Here is a 17,860-nt window from a genome sequence, read left to right as displayed (position 1 = left end):
CAGGTGGGGTAATGGTAAGGGAGTAAAAAGCCTACGGTGTGGAATTCTATGGAGTAATATTAAGTCATACATAGTGTAGAGGCAGAATGAATGCTCTACTGTTTAAAGTGGACATATGCAATTAATATATTAACCCCTTAAGGACACAGGACGTTCTATGCCGTCCTTAAGGGGGTGGCTCGAAAATGCTGCAGGCCGTCATAGAACGTCCTGGGCATCCTTGCCGCCCACGTGGCTGGTGGCATTACCCCGCTGCAGATTGTGGTCGGGGGGCATGCCTGGCCCCCCTGTGCCCGGTGACCGCGGTCTGCAGCCTCTGATCGCAGTGACAGGCTGTCACTGCGATCGGTATTTACCATGTGTCAGCCGATTTTAAAATCGGCTGACATGTGGAGCCGCGGCATTTTCGCTGCACATCGCGGTCGGGGGACATGCCTGGCCCCCCAGGCAGTCCCCCTGCGTTCAGTGACCGCGATCAGTGACCGCGATCTGCTCAGCTTGATCGCAGTGACAGGCTGTCTCTGCGATCTGATCTGCTCGCAGAGACGGCCTCGCACGGCGATCTGCTCGCAGAGACGGCCTCGCACGGCGATCTGCTCGCAGAGACGGCCTCGCACGGCGATCTGCTCGCAGAGACGGCCTCGCACGGCGATCTGCTCGCAGAGACGGCCTCGCACGGCGATCTGCTCGCAGAGACGGCCTCGCACGGCGATCTGCTCGCAGAGACGGCCTCGCACGGCGATCTGCTCGCAGAGACGGCCTCGCACGGCGATCTGCTCGCAGAGACGGCCTCGCACGGCGATCTGCTCGCAGAGACGGCCTCGCACGGCGATCTGCTCGCAGAGACGGCCTCGCACGGCGATCTGCTCGCAGAGACGGCCTCGCACGGCGATCTGCTCGCAGAGACGGCCTCGCACGGCGATCTGCTCGCAGAGACGGCCTCGCACGGCGATCTGCTCGCAGAGACGGCCTCGCACGGCGATCTGCTCGCAGAGACGGCCTCGCACGGCGATCTGCTCGCAGAGACGGCCTCGCACGGCGATCTGCTCGCAGAGACGGCCTCGCACGGCGATCTGCTCGCAGAGACGGCCTCGCACGGCGATCTGCTCGCAGAGACGGCCTCGCACGGCGATCTGCTCGCAGAGACGGCCTCGCACGGCGATCTGCTCGCAGAGACGGCCTCGCACGGCGATCTGCTCGCAGAGACGGCCTCGCACGGCGATCTGCTCGCAGAGACGGCCTCGCACGGCGATCTGCTCGCAGAGACGGCCTCGCACGGCGATCTGCTCGCAGAGACGGCCTCGCACGGCGATCTGCTCGCAGAGACGGCCTCGCACGGCGATCTGCTCGCAGAGACGGCCTCGCACGGCGATCTGCTCGCAGAGACGGCCTCGCACGGCGATCTGCTCGCAGAGACGGCCTCGCACGGCGATCTGCTCGCAGAGACGGCCTCGCACGGCGATCTGCTCGCAGAGACGGCCTCGCACGGCGATCTGCTCGCAGAGACGGCCTCGCACGGCGATCTGCTCGCAGAGACGGCCTCGCACGGCGATCTGCTCGCAGAGACGGCCTCGCACGGCGATCTGCTCGCAGAGACGGCCTCGCACGGCGATCTGCTCGCAGAGACGGCCTCGCACGGCGATCTGCTCGCAGAGACGGCCTCGCACGGCGATCTGCTCGCAGAGACGGCCTCGCACGGCGATCTGCTCGCAGAGACGGCCTCGCACGGCGATCTGCTCGCAGAGACGGCCTCGCACGGCGATCTGCTCGCAGAGACGGCCTCGCACGGCGATCTGCTCGCAGAGACGGCCTCGCACGGCGATCTGCTCGCAGAGACGGCCTCGCACGGCGATCTGCTCGCAGAGACGGCCTCGCACGGCGATCTGCTCGCAGAGACGGCCTCGCACGGCGATCTGCTCGCAGAGACGGCCTCGCACGGCGATCTGCTCGCAGAGACGGCCTCGCACGGCGATCTGCTCGCAGAGACGGCCTCGCACGGCGATCTGCTCGCAGAGACGGCCTCGCACGGCGATCTGCTCGCAGAGACGGCCTCGCACGGCGATCTGCTCGCAGAGACGGCCTCGCACGGCGATCTGCTCGCAGAGACGGCCTCGCACGGCGATCTGCTCGCAGAGACGGCCTCGCACGGCGATCTGCTCGCAGAGACGGCCTCGCACGGCGATCTGCTCGCAGAGACGGCCTCGCACGGCGATCTGCTCGCAGAGACGGCCTCGCACGGCGATCTGCTCGCAGAGACGGCCTCGCACGGCGATCTGCTCGCAGAGACGGCCTCGCACGGCGATCTGCTCGCAGAGACGGCCTCGCACGGCGATCTGCTCGCAGAGACGGCCTCGCACGGCGATCTGCTCGCAGAGACGGCCTCGCACGGCGATCTGCTCGCAGAGACGGCCTCGCACGGCGATCTGCTCGCAGAGACGGCCTCGCACGGCGATCTGCTCGCAGAGACGGCCTCGCTCGGCGATCTGCTCGCAGAGACGGCCTCGCTCGGCGATCTGCTCGCAGAGACGGCCTCGCTCGGCGATCTGCTCGCAGAGACGGCCTCGCTCGGCGATCTGCTCGCAGAGACGGCCTCGCTCGGCGATCTGCTCGCAGAGACGGCCTCGCTCGGCGATCTGCTCGCAGAGACGGCCTCGCTCGGCGATCTGCTCGCAGAGACGGCCTCGCTCGGCGATCTGCTCGCAGAGACGGCCTCGCTCGGCGATCTGCTCGCAGAGACGGCCTCGCTCGGCGATCTGCTCGCAGAGACGGCCTCGCTCGGCGATCTGCTCGCAGAGACGGCCTCGCTCGGCGATCTGCTCGCAGAGACGGCCTCGCTCGGCGATCTGCTCGCAGAGACGGCCTCGCTCGGCGATCTGCTCGCAGAGACGGCCTCGCTCGGCGATCTGCTCGCAGAGACGGCCTCGCTCGGCGATCTGCTCGCAGAGACGGCCTCGCTCGGCGATCTGCTCGCAGAGACGGCCTCGCTCGGCGATCTGCTCGCAGAGACGGCCTCGCTCGGCGATCTGCTCGCAGAGACGGCCTCGCACGGCGATCTGCTCGCAGAGACGGCCTCGCACGGCGATCTGCTCGCAGAGACGGCCTCGCACGGCGATCTGCTCGCAGAGACGGCCTCGCACGGCGATCTGCTCGCAGAGACGGCCTCGCACGGCGATCTGCTCGCAGAGACGGCCTCGCACGGCGATCTGCTCGCAGAGACGGCCTCGCACGGCGATCTGCTCGCAGAGACGGCCTCGCACGGCGATCTGCTCGCAGAGACGGCCTCGCACGGCGATCTGCTCGCAGAGACGGCCTCGCACGGCGATCTGCTCGCAGAGACGGCCTCGCACGGCGATCTGCTCGCAGAGACGGCCTCGCACGGCGATCTGCTCGCAGAGACGGCCTCGCACGGCGATCTGCTCGCAGAGACGGCCTCGCACGGCGATCTGCTCGCAGAGACGGCGATCTGCTCGCAGAGACGGCCTCGCACGGCGATCTGCTCGCAGAGACGGCCTCGCACGGCGATCTGCTCGCAGAGACGGCCTCGCACGGCGATCTGCTCGCAGAGACGGCCTCGCTCGGCGATCTGCTCGCAGAGACGGCCTCGCTCGGCGATCTGCTCGCAGAGACGGCCTCGCACGGCGATCTGCTCGCAGAGACGGCCTCGCACGGCGATCTGCTCGCAGAGACGGCCTCGCACGGCGATCTGCTCGCAGAGACGGCCTCGCACGGCGATCTGCTCGCAGAGACGGCCTCGCACGGCGATCTGCTCGCAGAGACGGCCTCGCACGGCGATCTGCTCGCAGAGACGGCCTCGCACGGCGATCTGCTCGCAGAGACGGCCTCGCACGGCGATCTGCTCGCAGAGACGGCCTCGCACGGCGATCTGCTCGCAGAGACGGCCTCGCACGGCGATCTGCTCGCAGAGACGGCCTCGCACGGCGATCTGCTCGCAGAGACGGCCTCGCACGGCGATCTGCTCGCAGAGACGGCCTCGCACGGCGATCTGCTCGCAGAGACGGCCTCGCACGGCGATCTGCTCGCAGAGACTGCCTCGCACGGCGATCTGCTCGCAGAGACTGCCTCGCACGGCGATCTGCTCGCAGAGACTGCCTCGCACGGCGATCTGCTCGCAGAGACGGCGATCTGCTCGCAGAGACGGCCTCGCACGGCGATCTGCTCGCAGAGACGGCGATCTGCTCGCAGAGACGGCCTCGCACGGCGATCTGCTCGCAGAGACGGCCTCGCACGGCGATCTGCTCGCAGAGACGGCCTCGCACGGCGATCTGCTCGCAGAGACGGCCTCGCACGGCGATCTGCTCGCAGAGACGGCCTCGCTCGGCGATCTGCTCGCAGAGACGGCCTCGCTCGGCGATCTGCTCGCAGAGACGGCCTCGCTCGGCGATCTGCTCGCAGAGACGGCCTCGCTCGGCGATCTGCTCGCAGAGACGGCCTCGCACGGCGATCTGCTCGCAGAGACGGCCTCGCACGGCGATCTGCTCGCAGAGACGGCCTCGCACGGCGATCTGCTCGCAGAGACGGCCTCGCACGGCGATCTGCTCGCAGAGACGGCCTCGCACGGCGATCTGCTCGCAGAGACGGCCTCGCACGGCGATCTGCTCGCAGAGACGGCCTCGCACGGCGATCTGCTCGCAGAGACGGCCTCGCACGGCGATCTGCTCGCAGAGACGGCCTCGCACGGCGATCTGCTCGCAGAGACGGCCTCGCACGGCGATCTGCTCGCAGAGACGGCCTCGCACGGCGATCTGCTCGCAGAGACTGCCTCGCACGGCGATCTGCTCGCAGAGACGGCGATCTGCTCGCAGAGACGGCCTCGCACGGCGATCTGCTCGCAGAGACGGCGATCTGCTCGCAGAGACGGCCTCGCACGGCGATCTGCTCGCAGAGACGGCCTCGCACGGCGATCTGCTCGCAGAGACGGCCTCGCACGGCGATCTGCTCGCAGAGACGGCCTCGCTCGGCGATCTGCTCGCAGAGACGGCCTCGCACGGCGATCTGCTCGCAGAGACGGCCTCGCTCGGCGATCTGCTCGCAGAGACGGCCTCGCACGGCGATCTGCTCGCAGAGACGGCCTCGCTCGGCGATCTGCTCGCAGAGACGGCCTCGCACGGCGATCTGCTCGCAGAGACGGCCTCGCTCGGCGATCTGCTCGCAGAGACGGCCTCGCACGGCGATCTGCTGGCAGAGACGGCCTCGCACGGCGATCTGCTGGCAGAGACGGCCTCGCACGGCGATCTGCTGGCAGAGACGGCCTCGCACGGCGATCTGCTGGCAGAGACGGCCTCGCACGGCGATCTGCTGGCAGAGACGGCCTCGCACGGCGATCTGCTGGCAGAGACGGCCTCGCACGGCGATCTGCTGGCAGAGACGGCCTCGCACGGCGATCTGCTGGCAGAGACGGCCTCGCACGGCGATCTGCTGGCAGAGACGGCCTCGCACGGCGATCTGCTGGCAGAGACGGCCTCGCACGGCGATCTGCTGGCAGAGACGGCCTCGCACGGCGATCTGCTGGCAGAGACGGCCTCGCACGGCGATCTGCTGGCAGAGACGGCCTCGCACGGCGATCTGCTGGCAGAGACGGCCTCGCACGGCGATCTGCTGGCAGAGACGGCCTCGCACGGCGATCTGCTGGCAGAGACGGCCTCGCACGGCGATCTGCTGGCAGAGACGGCCTCGCACGGCGATCTGCTGGCAGAGACGGCCTCGCACGGCGATCTGCTGGCAGAGACGGCCTCGCACGGCGATCTGCTGGCAGAGACGGCCTCGCACGGCGATCTGCTGGCAGAGACGGCCTCGCACGGCGATCTGCTGGCAGAGACGGCCTCGCACGGCGATCTGCTGGCAGAGACGGCCTCGCACGGCGATCTGCTGGCAGAGACGGCCTCGCACGGCGATCTGCTGGCAGAGACGGCCTCGCACGGCGATCTGCTGGCAGAGACGGCCTCGCACGGCGATCTGCTGGCAGAGACGGCCTCGCACGGCGATCTGCTGGCAGAGACGGCCTCGCACGGCGATCTGCTGGCAGAGACGGCCTCGCACGGCGATCTGCTGGCAGAGACGGCCTCGCACGGCGATCTAATTGCCTGACACATAGTAACTGCAGGCAGGATCACCCTGCAGATCGCGGTGGGGGTCATGCCTGGTCACCCAGGCACTCCCCCTGTGGCCAATTACCGCGATCTGCAGGAGGTGATCACAGTGACAGCCAGTCATTGATCACTGATCCTGTGTCTCACTGGCTGACACTGTCTCTGCCCCTCTCCTCCCCTCTTAACCCCTTAGGTTAAAAATAAAATAAATTACAGTTACAAATAAAATATATACTTAGATCATTTATATTTACATATCTATCTATCTATCTATCATTTAGAAAAAAAGCCAGCACTCAAGGACTTTTCAGTTATAAAAAGTAAAAACCTTTTATTCCAATTTGTCTGAAGGTCGACGTTTCAGTCCACCGTTGTGGACTTTCATCAGGACACAAAATGCAATGTTACAAAATTCAACTTAAATAAGAAAAACGTAACTTACCTAACCACTATCACCTGTGCACATCGCTGAACACAAATATTAGTGTTTCAAAACTGTAAAATGGATTACAACGATCATATTGTCAGTGAAAGTGACGTTTTTTGCATTTTTCACACACAAACGGCACTTACACTGACGATATTATTGCTGTAATACTTTTTAATGTTTTGAAACACAAATATTTGTGTTCAGCAAAGTCTCCTGAGTATAACAGTACTTCTCATGTACAGATTTTATGGTGTTTTCAAAAGTTACAGTCAAATATGAGGCTTGCGTTTCAGTTTTTTCACACTGAAATTTGCCAGATTGGTTACGTTGCCTTTGAGACTGTATGGTAGCCCAGGAATAAGAATTACCCCCATGATGGCATACCATTTGCAAAAAGTAGACAACCCGGGTATTGCAAATGGGGTATGTTCAGTCTTTTTTAGTAGCCACTTAGTCACAAACACTGGCCAAAATTGGCATTCAAATTAGTTTTTTTGCATTTTTCAAACACAAACAAATATTAACATTAACTTTGGCTAGTGTTTGTGAACAAGTGGCTACTAAAAAAGACTGGACATACCCCATTTGCAATACCTTGGGTTGTCTACTATTGCAAATGGTATGCCTTCATGGGGGTAATTCTCATTCCTAGGCTACCATACAGTCTCAAAGGCAACGTAACCAATATGGCGAATTTCAATGTGAAAAAACTGAAAAATGCTATATTTCGCCCTGTATCTTCCCATAACAGCATAAAACCTGTACATAGGGGGTACTGTTTTACATGTGAGACATCGCTGAATACAAATATGTGTATTTTATTGCAGTAAAAGCAAACAGTATTTTGACATTCACAGTTAAAATGTCACGTAGAACTAAGAAAATTTAAAACAAAATCTTTTCTCCCATTTTTAAATATTTTTTTTCATATTAAATAATGTTCCATACCTAAATATTTGATAAATGAAAGCCCTGTTTCCCCTGAATAAAATGATATATAATAGGTGTGGGTGCACATAATATGAAAGAGGTGAATTACGGTTGGACAGACATATAGCGCAAATGCCAGGTTTTGTTTTGATCACAACTTGTACATTTGGCTACGTCCTTAAGGGGTAAAGGCTGAAGTCACCTGAGCACAAGAGCTGCGTATTCTGTTTTAACACTATTCTCTCTCTTCCACAGGGGAAAGTGGAAGTGGAAGCTGGAAAAGAGAACATGAAATTTGAATCTGGTGCTTTTTCCTACTACGGTGTTATGGCAATAAGCTCTCCTCCAACTATTCGTAAGAGAATCACACTAATCCTGCAAACCCTTATTGACTGCACATCTATCCTTTCATACCCTTTTTTATTTTCCCACATTTGCCTTATCTTGTCTTGCCTCTAGCCCTAGCTCCTGCCCGCCCCACGTTTAAAAAGGGGTCTCTGTTCTCAAAGTTATCAATGTTGGCAGGTAAATGAGAGATCTGCATGTGCGTGTATTGTGGCACGATATTTGTGCACCCTGCTGTCACTTAATGTTTTATGCACTGCTTGGTAGGCAGTTTTTAGGTCATGTTACCCATTACCCTCATTTGAGGTTAATATGAGGAGTTCTGGGTAATGGTTTGTTGCATTTTAAACGTCACTAACCAGTAGATTAACTGTGCACTTCAAGATCTTTGTCAACATGGTATTTTTCTTAAATCTCTAAAAACCTAAATGTGCTCATTACCTGTCTTTACTTCTATAACATATACTAATTGCCCTTACCTCTAGAATATCTCCAATGTCTTGCATTGTTCTAATTTGTATTTTCTTTCTTACTTGCTATTGTATTGATTTACATTGTTACGGTTTCTGTCCTTTTTTAAGTATCTAAGACCTATGATTGTATACATTTCTGAATTTAGTGTGCATAGGAACAATGTTTTATGTAATACGTACAAATGCAACCTTCTAATTGATTCTGTTTTTGATCATGTGCAATTTTAAATCCAGTACTATGTTTCTTCGTCTATTCTCTTAAATTATTTGCTGCATTTTAATTTTGTTCTAGAGCTTCCACACGGCAGAATTTGAGCTTTATCCTACACTATTGGTGCATGCAAATTAGGCAGTACTTCATGCCTGTATGTCCAACCAGATCGCAGTCTGGCAATTGGTATATATTGCATGTCTAAAACACCTGCTACTGCTACTCATATGTAATAGAGCTTTCGACAAGCTCCCCAATATTGGCAAACGGCTGTGGAATCCGTGCCTATAGGTATGATTCTTGTATGGATCTTTAGATGTATCATATGAGTGTATGCAACAAGAAAATGCAGAGAGAACTTCTAGTAGTCTAAAACTGTAGATAAAACTGATGTGTATAGTGGAAGAATAAAACACACTTACAAATAATTAGCTTTGCCAAGCTTGTGATATTTAGTGTACAGCAGTACACCCATGCTTAAGTGTATGTGATGGTGATGATTTCTTCCAAGACGATGTTAACATAAACATAAAATATAGAGTGCTCTCTAAATATATACATAGTGAGGAATTTTTAAAACTTACGGTACATATTTTAGAGCAATAGATTTGTTCTATCACCTTAGGTGGTATAATCACCACCTGGGATTCTTGTGTCTACAGTCCAGATAGCAGTCCTCTGGTACAGCCTGGTGAAAGTAGTAGGTATTAGAAGTGTTGCTTCTTCTCAAATGCTGGGCTGAAATCAGTACACAATAGTCTCTGGTGGGGATTATACCATCATCCTGATCACATTGAACAAATCTATTGCCACAAAATATCTAATTTATCATATTTCATTACTATTTCTATATACAGAGAGCACTATATATTTAGTTTTTTATGTGAATAAAGTCTGAAGAAATCATCACTTTTACATACTAAAGAGAGGCTTGTACCGCTGTAAGCTGTATATCCGGAGCTTGGCAAAGCTCTTTATTTGTGTGTTTCCTACTTCCTCTGTAAGCATATTAGTTCTTTCTACAGTTTTACACTGTTGTAAGTTCTCTCTCTCTGCTTTTTCTCATTGCATATACTCATGATATACAAGAATTATATCCATAGACGGAAACTGTGCCACTGTATGTTGTTATTGCTAGAACTTGAAGTAAGTTCTATCACAAGTGAGCGGCCATTTTTTTATGACGCCACAAATCATATCAATATCTACTACACCAGTGTTGCTCAACCTTTTTATGGAGAAGTACATTTGCAAGTCTAAAAGGGAAAAAAATCCTAAGTACCCCTGCCTCGCAAAAGTAATTTCTATCAAATTTTTTTTTTTTTTTAAATACCAAATGAAACCGGTCTAAACAGATACTTAAGTGAATCCCATATTGCAAAACAAGCCTGATTAAAGGTAGTAAAAAAAAATTAAAATGAAAAAGTTATTTTTTAAGTAAATGAGATTTTTTTTTTGCCTTCTTTTGGATCAACAGCAAAAAACATATGTGAGGAAGGCTGAACTTGATGGACGCAGGTCTCTTTTCAGCTATGTAACTATGCGAACAATGAAACACAAACACTCACTGATTTGGCTCACACTGACAGACACACTGACACATACACGTTCTCTTAAACACTTTTTTTTTTTTTTTAATTAAAGTCCACCCAGCCTTCCTACCTTTGGGAAAGTTGTAGTGGATCCATTCCCTGGGCTGAAACTAGTGTGGGTGCCATCATCTTCACTGCAGTCTTCTTTCTCTGCTACATTGGAGTGGCGTAATAGCCCGGCATAAAAACAAGGTGCGTGAAGGAGCAGCGCTGAGGATTACAGCTCTCGCCGCCCTGGTACAACCTCTCCCCAAACACTGTATTTGGGCAGAGTAGGCACCTGCCATCAGAGTAAGCAGATGGCTACTCTGCCTTAAAGCACAGCTGGCTGTATCCTGGGGGGCCCTAAGGTTGGCTTAATCCCTGCTTTTGGTGTGGAGAAACTTGGTACTGCTCTGTTGGGTCTGTTTTTGTCTTTTTTTTTTGAAGAAGCAGCAGCAGCTGAGGACTTCAAGAAATATATAGGGATCAAGCCCATATGTCTGGAATTCCTATTTGGATATACATATTCATTATTTATTCTTTCTGTCGTTGGGCGCTTTCTGGTTGTGATTTATTATTTAGGTATAAAAGAGGCTCTTTATTTGTCATTGTGCGCTTCCCTAGTAATTTCCATTTCAGATGTTTAGTGCTTTAGCCATTTTGCACATTTCTAATTTGCTACTCCCTATCAGATATGTGGTTAGATTGTGTTACATGGTACGTTAACGCTGGGTAACTTAATCATAGATTTTGGCAAGTTGCCGCAAATGCTTGCACAAGCATCTCCATTGCACTGCTCGACAAAATGTTTTTATATAGTAAAAGGCTGGGTGAAATATTTACCCAGCTTCCTTCCTGTTATGTCTCTATTTGACCTTTTGGGATATCACATAAGTGTTTGTTTTTTTTTTTTCTTTTGTTTTGTTTGTTTGGTTTTTTGTCAATCAACTTTTTATATTAAAGGCTATGCAAGGCAATCAATAAACCACATGAGAGCAAGTAAAGCTTTAAAATATCAGAACAGGAAATATGATGGAAATACTGCAGAGTTGCTGAATGCACTGTGGTATAAATTAATACAGGCGGGCGAGGCTGGACGTGTTTCTATACAGCTCCTGCAAAATCAAGCTCAATGTAAGCTTTTATTCCCTAAAACTGTATTGGATGCCGCCTTACGCTTTACAGAGTGGGAACTCCACAATTCACGACGTTCTACCAAGGATTCACACTATGCTGCCTAGCATGACTGGTGGCCGGGGGAGGCTGCCAATCTACTGACATGGGGTATGCATTGAACAGCGACTTTCCTGAAACCCTTCAATTTCCCCCTCCCCCACCCCCCTTTGGATATCCTGCTAAACCAGAGACTGCATGGCAAGCATAAGATGGCCACTGAGCTGCAGCTTCCACAGTCCTAGGAGGGTTCTGAGAATTGGAAGAGCTGGAAGGAACTCTTCGAAGCTCAATTCAATAAGCTCTGCTGGAAGTTTTGGCTGTGCTTTCATTGCCAACCTGTGTATCTGTGTGTGGGTGTGCGCTGCCTGTGTGTGGGTGTGCGCTGCCTGTGTGTGGGTGTGCGCTGCCTGTGTGAGGTGTGTTTTTTTTTTTTTTTTTGCCTGGTGTGTGCCGGCTGTATCTCCTCTTATCACCAACCCTGAAGCCAAATTTGACTCCAATACTGGCCACAGACCACAGTCTCCGCAATTCTGCTCCACACAGTACTGGCACTCACTGAGTCAGTATGCATGCTTGGGAATCCCAGCTGTTGCCTTTTGACTCAGTGGAATGCGCCAGAACTGTTTGAGGTAGCAGGCGCTGAGAGTATAGCGCGAACAGTTCCTGCCTCAAATATGTTGGTGCTATATAAATTCCAATAATATTTTATAAAAAGAAAATTGAGATTGACTGGGAGGGGGAAAAGCTGAGGTCAATGGGTATAGGCAAGGTCAAATACTACGTAAATGTACCTCACAGTCTACCACACATACAGTGCAGAAAGAATTTAGAAGTTGATGTCTGGTTGATAGTCCATTGTGTGTCCTCACACTGTAGCCTAGTGGATTGTGTGGCCATGATTAAGTTAAATTTGTTTTCTTTTTTTATTTTATTTTATTTATTTTACTTTTTGCCTTCTGGAAATCTGATTTTTAAAGTAGGGCAGAACTATGTTGGCTTTTGATTAGCTGAGTGCATGTCTCCAGAGCTGCCTATAATGTATCACTGTTCATTTTGTATGTATTGAAACTCTGGTACATACAAGGGAAAGCTTTATTTCCAGCACTGTTGGGAAACCTAGCTTGTTAAACATATGGCATACTATTTTTCTCAAATTTTTTCTTTTTCCTTTCCAGCTGACCTTCGTTCTCCATCCCACATGGGCAGCCTTAACCGTTCCACCTCCCTCAGTCATGAGCGTTCAGATTCAATCTCCTCCACAATCAGTGGCAGTAATACCCAGCTTAGTACACAGGTGCAGTACATGGCTGACTTCAGTGTACGGGCAGTCAGCGACTTGCAGTATGTGAAGGTGAGTCTACCCTCATCCATTTTGTACATTGTCATTATATCAGACATTCCTCGCTAATTGATCAGTCTTTAGTTGCAATGCTTGATGTCCCCTGAATAGTACATATCTGTCAGTTTGTGTCTTTTCAACCATGATTTGGTTTCAAACATGTCAAATTTACAAATGTCATCATTGTACTGTCCAGAAAAAAAACATATTAATGAAAGTCATTGGATGCATTCGGTAATATGAGCTTGGGACCAAACTATTACAAAGCAGGAGACTTGGAGATCTAGATTAAGTTGTTATGGTTCCTGGGGGCACGCTTACTGTAAGGCGTTAAATCTTTCTCGAATTGTTTAAACCCAAAGTTGCCTCCAGCGGCAATTTCAGCAGAGTGCCACTGGGCAGGGGTGCTGCTGATTGGCTGAGAGCAATCAAATGATGCTCTCTGACTCCAAATATACAAAACTGGCTTTGGAAGAAGCCAGTTTTGTGAATGTGGTGTCACAAATTGGTTGAGTCAGTTGACTGCTCTCAGCCAATCAGTGGCAGCACTCTGGGCTTCCTGAAATAAAGTTTCAGAAGTTGGATGGCGCTAGAGGCAGCTTTGGGGCTAAACCATTCGAGACATTTTTCATACATATATTCCTTGGTAGTCGATTACAGGAATGTTTACAGTCTGTTAGACGGTTGGGAGTTCCACTGGTTCAAATTCGGTAAAATATGCCTATGCATCTTGTGTGTTTAATGGATCCTCACTCTACAAGAGGACATGTTCCCTGTTGGGTTCTTTTAAACTTTTGTAGATGCACCTCCTGGTCACGCAAATGGAATCCAGGGTCTTGTCTGATATGGTCAAATGACTATATTTCAAGATTAATGTACTTCCCTGATTAACTAACAAGTACTATAATATTTCAGCAAATGGGTTGTTTTAGAAACATTTTAACCTTTTGGAATTCAGACTTATTGCTACATGCATTGTGGACTTAACTTAAACTTATGAGAGACTTGCATTTTTATATATTTAAAAAAAAAAATTACCCTTTTTTTTATTCTTTACTGTTTATTTTTTTTAAGATCCTCAATTATTTAATAATTTTGTATTTTTATATGCTAAAAAAAAATGTTTGCATTTTTATTTTTTCTGGTTTTCCACTGCTTTTACTCTTGTTCTCATGTTGACTTCAAACCACCTCGTCTTCTAGTCTAACTCATTTAACTTTGGACCATTTCAAATACCATCACTTTTAGGAGAGAACAATGCTCAGGAATGGGATATTAGAGCTAGGTAAAGAACAATTCTCTGGTGGAACCAAGGAAGTTGTCTTTGTCAGCTCATGGACCTTTGTCTAAATGATGGGAAGAGAACAATGTTTTGTTGAATGTGGGGTTAGCTAAAATTGCAGGAAAGGAGCAATGCTCTTTGGGAGATGCTGGAACTTGGTCATATGTTGTTTTAAGTGACATGAGTAAGATGGGGGCATAGTAAGATTACTTAAGGTGAGAACAATGGTCTGGAGCAGAGTAAGGATGTTGGTGGGTGAAATGCACATTTGGTGAAATTAGGGAGATGTGTGAGTAATCCAGGCAAGATGACTGAGTTTGATCATAATGTCAGGGTGACAATAGTGTCTCTCTTAATGACTGGCAACTTCATGAGTCCACTTTCAAAGTATAAGTGGCCAATCATTTGTGTAGATCTACTTGCATCAGAACTACTATTTTAGGAGAAACAAACTCTGCTTTTTGTTAGGATACACTGTTTTTATGCAACGGAAGGTGTAACACTATTCTTCTGGTTGGACTTTGACTACATAGTGGCTCCAACTTATCTCTAAAAAGTCCAAACCTAAATAAGTCACTTATATGTTACAGGCCATCATTATATTATTCTAGCTTGCTATTTGATATTTGTGAATGGGACTTCATGCCTTTTTTACAAGTTGTGTAAATGTACAAGAAGCATGTGTAAGCTGTCCACAGAACAGCTACACCCAACATTAGTGATTCACTCTTGGGTGCCACTGCACAATACTCTGGGGCAAAATTATGAAAAAAATTGAAGCTTGGGTAAAGAATGTTCTCTGTGGGACAACACAGAGGACATGGCTGTGCTTGGTAATGCTTGGGAGATAATTCTCTTGGAATACCATGGAGGTATGTTTTTTTTTTGTTTTGTTTTTTTTGTTTTTTTTTGGGGGGGGGGGAGTTTAAGCTGAGGGAGAGAACAAGACTGCAAATGATATTGTGGAGCTGGGTAAGAATGGTGTGAATTACCAACTGTATATTGCTGTTTAGGATAAGCACTGTTCTTGTATTTATGTGCTCTACTACTTTTTTTTTAGATTCTCCTAATCTTTTTCAAAATAATTATTGTAAATTTTTTTTTTTTTTAAACAGAACCATGATATTGATTAGATAGTGGAAGTTAGATAGAACAATGATTGGAAGATTACTGTAATCATTTGGAGATGATGGGACCTGCTAGGAATAATACCCTGAGGGTAACCATGGAACTGGATTAGAAGAATACCTGTGAGAGATTAGTGATCAAGGGGAGATGTTGGTGCCTTGTAATGCAGCGTAAAGAACATTGCTGTGGGTCTTCTCGGGATCTGGAGAGTAAATTCCTTGGGACAGGTTAGACTTGTAGGCTTCCCCAAACGTCGGCTATCCATATGTTGCTGAACTACAACTTTCATGATTCTCGGCCAATTTCATTCATAGAATCATGGGAGTTGTAGTTAAGCAACATCTGGAGGGCCAAGGTGGAATGTCACGGTCCAGATGTCTATGGGAGCTTTGAAGCTGAGGAGAGCGAAACGGGCAGTGAAACCACATGTTTTGAGAGGTCTTCACATTGGTTGTCTTTTTACCATGTTTCTTATTGTAAATTCTTATACTGTGTTTATTTTGTGAGGTTTAAATGTTTATTTTTTCAAACTTTTCAATCCATGTTTCTCAGATAACTCGGGAGCAGTATCAAGGTGCCCTTCTGTCTTCACGTCTTGATAGTAGCCCTCAGTCCCCAGAAGGAGGCACACGCAAGCCAGATGGTACATTATCTGATCGAAGTGAGGTTCTTGAAGATGAGACAACAAGTCTACTTAACCAGAGGAACTCTCAGCACAGCCTGCAACATAATGCAGTCTGACAATACCACCAGCGTCTGCAGAGCATTGCCATTTTGCTGCCCCAGTGTCTCAGTATCTTGGCTCTGGATCTTTGAGGACCTGAAGAAATGCTTTGTAATATAAAACCGAAAAGCATATTATCCTAGGAACCAAACATTGCAGCTCTGCAGAGCAACAGGATAGTGAAGCAACACTCTGCATGTCTGTGAAGAGAGAACTTTGCAAGTCTTCTGTTTATGTACGTGGTAGACAGAAATCTAAAAGGGAGTCTGTAATTGTTGCAATGTTCTGCAGCGCTGAAGTATTAGTAACATGTCAAGGGCAGAGAGCATAAGACTGGCAAAGGGGAACTGGTGGAGCAAGGTTCTCCAAAACTTTTGGAACTGGTGTACTGCTCTGGAGAGCAGTAACTCAGGGAGGAATTAGTTGATTCTATATGTGCACTGGATGTCCACAATCTCTAAAAAGAGAAAAGTGGATCAGATTGTCTTCCTGGGGTGGGTAGTACTGTCTTCCTAGGGGTGGATGTTCCTCTGTCAATTTTCCTTCAAGGAAGGGCAACCTGTTCATGGTTTTTTTTTTTCCCTCTTTACTTATTTCATAAGTGGATTCTTGGTTGTTGAAAGTCTTAGACTACCTCCCCAAGTCTACAAGCTCTAGAGGGAAGTCTGTATATTTATAAGTGCCGCGACTGTGTTAGGCCCTGTGTTTTCAAAGTGAAGACACTGCAAGCAGTATATCAGTGAAATTGCCCCCAAAAACAGTGTTTTGATTGTTTTTGTTTTTAAATATAATTTGGCAGGGTTTTAATTACTGAGTGCCTACATATGTCAGGCTGTCCTCTAGTAATAAAACACCTTATAAAACATATGATTACTATAGCAAATTGATCAGGCTGTAACAGTTGAAAGAAAAATGATTCAGTTTTTAAAAGGACAATATCCCTCAAAACATTTTACATTTACAATTGTGTGGATGAGCGTCTCACACCAGGCAATTAATACAATCTTGTAATTACAAGCACATCTATTGATTAAGACATATTTACTTGGACTTTGCTTTATAAAAATTAGTGGGATCTACATGTCTCCATGACTTGCCCCAGTACTTGTGGTTCAATCTCAGCATGCTATGTATGGTTAAGCCATATCTGTTGGGTGTTGCTTACACTCAAACATCTCACTGACTAGCATACCTGTAGTTTATAGCTTATGCCAGCTGCATAGAGGTATGAGCTAAAATCCTGATTATTATGTAGAAATGTAAGCTATGAAATTTCCTACCACAAAGTAGAGATTATCTTAAATCTATTAAGTGCCATCTCTGGCAACAAGTCATTTTGTAAAATGTCTTTGGAATCCTGGCGTCAGACAGTAGCACCAAATATATGCTTCACATTAAATTAAAAATAAAGAGAGAATGTTTTAGGCCTTAAAACATATTTTACCTATTTAAGACTTGTAGCTCCTGACAATGTACTCTAGTCCTGCTCACTCGCTCTAGTTATACATTGGCGTAAACAGGTCAAAAGTGAAGTAGAATCTGTTTATATATGCATGGCAAAGGAAAATTTGTCACATTTTAGTTTTCACAAATGTGGTTTGATGCTGCTTGGATTTTTTTTTTTTTTAATGTGTGCAACCAATTCAAACAATGGATGTTATTGTCAGGAGACCGTAATAACGGATCATTTCAAGTATTTGTTGACTGACAACTCCCAAAGACAAAAATAGATTTGCCATTATTGAATCACAGTGCTGTTTGTAAGCAGAGATAAATGTATGTTTATTTTACTTAAGCCCTACAGCTAACATATGTTGACACAAAGGACTGGCTTAATGTGATGGGATCTGTAGTCTTTTAATATGGAGCATCCTTCCCATGGTGATAAAGGCTGCCCTTCCTTACATTAACAATCATCTCCCACATCCAATCAAGTTTCCATTGAGGTTCCTTGAAGATTTGTGTGAGGATCAATCACAGTTGAATGAGGAAAGGGATCTAGGTAATTTACATATTTTTATTCACCCAGAGGACTAATTGGATCCTTCCTGGTAACTGACTTTTATTGTGGTGTATTTTTTTTTTTATACTGATCACCTTGTGCTACGTCCCTCTATCTGCATGACTGTAAGCTCTCTCTC

The 17,860-nt window shown here is 48.8% G+C and overlaps 1 protein-coding gene across 2 annotated transcripts in view; it reads left to right on the top strand.

The window, feature by feature from the left end:
* Positions 1 to 17,860, top strand: part of CNNM4 (cyclin and CBS domain divalent metal cation transport mediator 4) — a 34,378-nt gene that overhangs the window by 15,758 nt on the left and 760 nt on the right. For both annotated transcript variants that reach the window (XM_063448600.1, XM_063448601.1), the window contains exons 6-8: positions 7,723 to 7,822; positions 12,422 to 12,597; positions 15,548 to 17,860. The exon at positions 15,548 to 17,860 is cut by the window's right edge and continues 760 nt beyond it. In XM_063448600.1, the coding sequence (XP_063304670.1) occupies positions 7,723 to 7,822; positions 12,422 to 12,597; positions 15,548 to 15,736 (465 nt within the window). In that variant the 3' untranslated portion in view covers positions 15,737 to 17,860. The remainder of the gene's footprint in view (positions 1 to 7,722; positions 7,823 to 12,421; positions 12,598 to 15,547) is intronic.

The sequence above is a fragment of the Pelobates fuscus genome, chromosome 3 (assembly GCF_036172605.1).
Source record: "Pelobates fuscus isolate aPelFus1 chromosome 3, aPelFus1.pri, whole genome shotgun sequence".
Classification (NCBI taxonomy): domain Eukaryota; kingdom Metazoa; phylum Chordata; class Amphibia; order Anura; family Pelobatidae; genus Pelobates; species Pelobates fuscus.
The sequence above is the reverse complement of the archived record's forward strand: the minus strand, read 5'-3'. Positions and strand labels throughout refer to the sequence as shown.